General features: G+C 40.9%; 1 protein-coding gene across 1 annotated transcript in view; it reads left to right on the forward strand.

Moving 5' to 3' along the window:
- The first annotated feature begins 615 nt into the window (after positions 1–615).
- SNRPF (small nuclear ribonucleoprotein polypeptide F) overlaps positions 616–5,757 on the forward strand; it is a 6,540-nt gene continuing 1,398 nt past the window's right edge. The window contains exons 1-3 of the mRNA XM_018563396.1: positions 616–753; positions 3,002–3,127; positions 4,619–4,683. Of these exons, the coding sequence (XP_018418898.1) occupies positions 751–753; positions 3,002–3,127; positions 4,619–4,683 (194 nt within the window). The 5' untranslated portion in view covers positions 616–750. The remainder of the gene's footprint in view (positions 754–3,001; positions 3,128–4,618; positions 4,684–5,757) is intronic.

Raw genomic sequence — 5,757 nt, forward strand, 5'->3', positions numbered from 1 at the left:
CTGAGCCGTGGAGAATTGGTGCTTCTTTTGTCTGTTCTCCTAGCCCTCAACACCTAACATACAGCTTTAATGACAATTTACACACCCAGTACCTGTGTTAATTATCTGCTTCAACATGTAAAAAATATATCTGATGTTAGGTCTGCTATAATCACAACTCGTTTAGTCCAACGTAAGCCAGACTGAAACCTTTTACTTTGTTTTAAATGTGCAGTACACATTTCTTTACACATAATAATTTCCTAAAAAAATTAAAAAGACTGACGAGCTTGTGTAGTTTCATGTGTGCAGGAGAATTGATCAAAACTGGAGCAAGCAAAATCTGGAGCAGCTGTGCATGGCAACCAATCAGCTTCTCTCAGTTTGTTCAGTTAAGATTTGAAAATGAGAGAGAGAGAAGCTGATTGGTTCCCATGCACAACTGCTCATGATTTTGTCGGCTTCAGGTTTGATAAATACCCTCACTGTATGAGCGTGATACGCAATGAAATCACATGCACTGTATCTAATATGACAGCAGAGGGCGCTATTTCCGACATTAACCCTTAGCTACACTTTATACCTCCTACCACCAGAAGGAGCAGTTCTCCGTCTCTCTATTCCCTCATAGACATCTTGTCTTGCCTCCTCTCGGCTCCCCCTCTTTCAGCCATTTCCTGCTCTCTCCGGCGGTGTGTTCTCGTAGCATTCCGCGGGGAAATTTTTTTACGCTTCCCTGGTCTTTAGATCAGCGGCAGCTTCACCGGCATAATGGTGAGTCATTGGGGGCTGTGGGGTGGGTGTATGACCCGATTCACCGGGGATTTGCATGGCGTGCTCTGCATGTGACAGTTCATTCACTCTCAGGAGGGAAATGGCACAACAGAGCGCTGCTGAATGACAATGCACATGGCATGGGGGACTCTAATAACACGGCTACGGGTTATACATACACATCCAGCCATCTGTACATAGACCCTACCGCATTCTATTTACAATGGGTATGTTATGGATTTGTGAAAGGCATTTTTTATCAGAGTAATGATAAGGTTTAGCCCCCATTCACACCTATGCGTATTGTAATATGCGCGTCTGTCGCACGGTTTTTTTTACCGCGATCCTAAAGGCTACTTGGCAGTATACAAATGGAAAACGCCCTACAAAACGGACCAATACACAGCAAAAAACGCTCCGGGACTTTTTCATGCGTGGGCCGTTTTGTAGTGCGTTCGGGACGGGCGGAAATACGGACAGGTGGGAACGATACCATTGACTACAATGCTATTTATTTTTTTGACCGTTTTGTAGAGCGTTCATCGAGCGTAGGACGGGCTACAAAACGGTCAGGTGTGAATGGGGCCTTAATTTCTTAGATTATTAGGGCAATTTGTCGAAACTGGACCAGACGCAATCTGTAGCAGTTGCCCATAGTAACCAATCAGTCTCTCGCTTCAATTTGTTCAGTTAAGCTTTGAAAATTAAAGACAGAAGCTGATTGGTTACTATGGGTAACTGCTACAGATTGTGCCTGCTCCGGCTTTGGTAAATCCAGCATTTCTCAACCATTTTTTAGTCACTGCATTGTTTAAAAATATGCAATATCTCAAGGCACCCCAGTATAAAATGTAGAAATTGATGTGTGGTTACCCCTCTCCCCCCAAAATCCATACCAGACCCTTATCCTAGAGCGGGGTCAAAAAAGCCTGTAAATGAGTAATATTTATAGCCACAAAGAATAGCCACAGTGTTCACAGGTATTTTTTTTTTTTTTTGACAGAATAGACTCTGTCTCTTCTGGCATAATTGCTCATCCCTGCATGTCAGTATGTGTGTGTACTGAGCCGCGCATGCGCAATTCAGTGCACAGGCTCGGCAAGGCCTATTTAAATAGAACTACATAATTTTAAAAAAGAACACTTTGTGTGTAGCAAATGCCTTTGCAAACCAAGATATTACCTTGTAAAGCAGTGACACTATCACTGTGCTGTATATAAACAGTCTAGGGAGCAAAGCTGTGGGAGGGACCCAGCAGGCTCCACCCAATACAGGCTGCCTGTAAAAACTAAAGGAGGGGGTGGACTCAAGACCAGTCACAAGGAGAGCAGCAGTGACTGGTCTTTATTACAGGAAGTTCCAGGCAAACATTCACACTGAATTCCTGCACAGATCTGGAAAAAAAACATTATTTGGCATTGAGTACAAATATTTTATTTTTTGGGGGCTACTCGCCAATACTTATAAGGAAGTCCCATTAAGGAAGCTGAGCGGCATGTAATGACTTGCCACCCGGCTTCCTGATTAGCCGGGTAGCCGTCACCAGGTGACGAGGAAGCATGTAGTCGGCTTTCTGGTCAATCAGGAAGCCGGGGCAGGTAATTGCTTGTCACCCGTTTCCTGATTGGCCAGCTTACCGACCAATCAGAAAGCTGGGCAGTGAGTCATTACACGCTGGCCGGCTTCCTGATTGGCCGGGAAGCCTGCTCCCTCGTCATGAGGCCCTTGGCTTCCTCATTGGCCAGGAAGCCAGGTTCATGCTCCCTCGTGACAAGGGAGCATGGCGTCAGCTTCCCGGCCAATCATTTAGCTGGGCAGCATGTAATGACCCGCCGTCCAGCTTCCTGATACCGGAAGTTCCAGGATTGGGATAGGTATCAGAAGCATTTGGGCGCCCAAATACTCGGTATCAGCACGGATACTAGTATCGGTGCATCCCTAAAATACACCAAGCACAGCAAGTAACAATACACACGTCTCTTGTATTTAGACTATTTGCTTATGGTGTAGTTTGGCTATAATTATATGAATAGGACACTCTGAGCGGCATACAATGCAAAGAAGTCACATGTAGCTGGCTGCCCATGCTGGAACTAGACACAACAATTCTCAGCTATGAGAGCAATTACAATGTGATTACGGCATAGGATAGCTAAAATCATATACACATTCTACCTGTGTGCATGCATCATTGCATCGTTTCTAAAGATGCCAATGTTCTCACAAGTTCATATTTTTTGCTTCCTAGAGTTTGCCATTAAACCCCAAACCATTCCTTAATGGCCTTACTGGTAAGCCAGTAATGGTGAAACTGAAGTGGGGTATGGAATACAAGGGATACCTGGTCTCTGTGGATGGCTACATGAACATGCAGGTAATACATTTTCTAGTAAATGATGTACTCTGCCAAATATGGTATATAACCGCAGGTAGGTTAATTGGCTCCGGTCTAAATTGGCCCTGTATTTATGTGAGATGGGGACCTTGGATTGCAAGCTCCTCGAGGGCAGGGACTGACATGAATGTGCACAGTGCTGTGTAAAAATTGTTGGCCTTATATAAATACCAATAATAAATAAAAGTAAAATAGCCGATTGCAAAATTGTAGTGCTTTTTCCCCCATCTGGGATGCAATTTATATAAATCTGTTTTCTAAAAATGTTAACTTTCCCCATGCTATCTAAAACATGAAGCAGAACTAAACCCACCAATTTTAATGTATCCCAAAAGAAAGCTGAAGAAATGTTCACTAAATCTTATTAAATCCTTCATCGAACATACCAATGTTTACAATGACTAGCGCATTTGCTGTGAATGTTAAATTTAAGGCATGCCTCTGGTGATAGTGGTCAGGTGTGCTGCCCCATGGCAACTGCTGATCGAAATAGAGCCAAGATGTCAAAAGGATAGGAAGGTTTTGTACAGCTTTAGATAAAGGTTGGCTGTAGTTCCGTAGTAGGGATATCTGCGGTGGGCTACATGAGATATACCTAGTCAATAATACAAAACATAACCTAAATATGAGGGATGCTCATTACTGTTTACACACTGATTAGAATAAGACAAAGTCACATGTTACTTGTCATTGTACCAAACTAATAGTATTTTCATTTACATCAATCTGTGGTGTCTCTTTCCACAAATTGAAATCCTCTATTCTAGCTGAATTATAGTTTGTTACAGCTTTTTATTCCTATTTTGCTATAGAGCTCTACCTCCAGTTTGATTTTTCTCCCCATTAACTGAGTTGGATTATAAATAGGTATAACATCTGAGTTTACAGGGTAAAAGGAGTGCTGCGTTTGTGTACATGGTGTCTGAATGCTCTCCAGCACTCGGGACTCAGCAGCTGTCTTTCAGTGTTTTACCCTGCTGTGTTCTCCAGGGTATGCGGTTAGTCAGTAATGGGGGGAAACGGGAGGAGGGTCCATTCAGAACTACTGACTGTAATCCTTATTTCTGGGTGTTGGCAGAGAAACCAATTCATGGCTTTCCTTACACTGTAATAAATGGCATTAGTTTTTTAATATCCTGGTACAGAGCATTACCACTATTGTCTTATGTGTTACATTCAGTTGGGCATTGCCTAGCAACAAACGTAATGTTTATACAGTAACACATAAAGGAACTTGATTTAGGCTGAGCTTGGGTGGAAATATTAAAGCTTGTCAGTGTTTTGCAGATGTTGCTTTGAATCAGAAAGTTAAATGTGATCTGTTCAGTACCTGCAATGAAAAGCTGACATATGAGCATGCTCTTTCATAAGGCACTTCAATTCTGACCAAACATAGCGAGTGCAAGAAGCACAATCTTACATGTTGGCTAATACATTTGTGTGCACAGTTAACTCTTCTTTACATTGTAGCTCGCCAATACAGAAGAATATATTGATGGAGCATTGTCTGGACATCTTGGAGAAGTTTTAATAAGGCAAGTATCCTACTTCATTATGCCATTGATGTAGTATAAAAACAGATGCCACATTATTTTTGTATTAAAGCCTAATTCCAGCTAAAACACTTTTTTTAATTGTGGTGTAAGTGGGAAAATGTTAGAACCTCTGTCAGGTTTTTAAGGCTGTCTTTTTTTCTGCCATTCCTTAAATACAATCCCCCTAGAAAATAGATTTTTGCCTCACTTCCTGTTCTGGCTTCCATCACCTGGATAGGAAGTGAGGGGACATTTTTCCTAATAGGGACACAGCCCTAACATTCTTGGCAGAGATTCTAACCTTTCCTCAAGCTAATATAAAAGTTTTGCATGAAGTTGAACTTTTGATCTTCAGTTTTTGCTCTAAATTGACATACTGTAGTAAGTATAGGTAGAGAGAGGGGGACAGCATAACAGTATGAAATATTCGCTATAATGGTATGAAAAGGGCTCATATGACTTTAGCGTTATGTTTGGTTAGAATATCTAGGAATATCCCAAAGTCATGCTAGTTGTTGCTATACCCTTTAAATCTTCTCTCTAGCCATTTAGTCCGGAGAAGTTTATTCATTTTTGCACACATGTTTAACTCTGAATTTTCAGCTAGAAAACAGCTTAACCCACCACCACACATTTTATATATTTTTTTGAAACCGAAGCCCTGTAGAATATAATATAGTAGCAATTTTGTATGTTGTACATTATTTGCACAAATGTTTATCAAATCAATATTTTTTAGGAAAAAATACATGAAAATTAATTTTAATGCACACAAATGGAATATAATTACCAAAAATTAGGTTGTCAGGTAAATAGATTTTTCAATGCTTAAAATTGCTTATGCCCCTGAAATGGCTGAAACTACAGTGCTAAAAAATGCCCATAGACGACACTTCAAAATTTTGAATTAACCGTGGGCGATGGCACTAAAATTATGTGCAATTTATGGCGCAATTGTTTTCACATGTAGGCACACCCAACTCATGTTTTCTTTTGTATATGCCTGTACATGAGGTGGAGGGCTTTTAAAAAGTTTTTTTTTTATATATATATATATATGTTGCTATAGTCTTT

The sequence above is a fragment of the Nanorana parkeri genome, unplaced genomic scaffold (genome assembly GCF_000935625.1).
Source record: "Nanorana parkeri isolate BGI_ZX_2015 unplaced genomic scaffold, ASM93562v1 scaffold661, whole genome shotgun sequence".
Classification (NCBI taxonomy): domain Eukaryota; kingdom Metazoa; phylum Chordata; class Amphibia; order Anura; family Dicroglossidae; genus Nanorana; species Nanorana parkeri.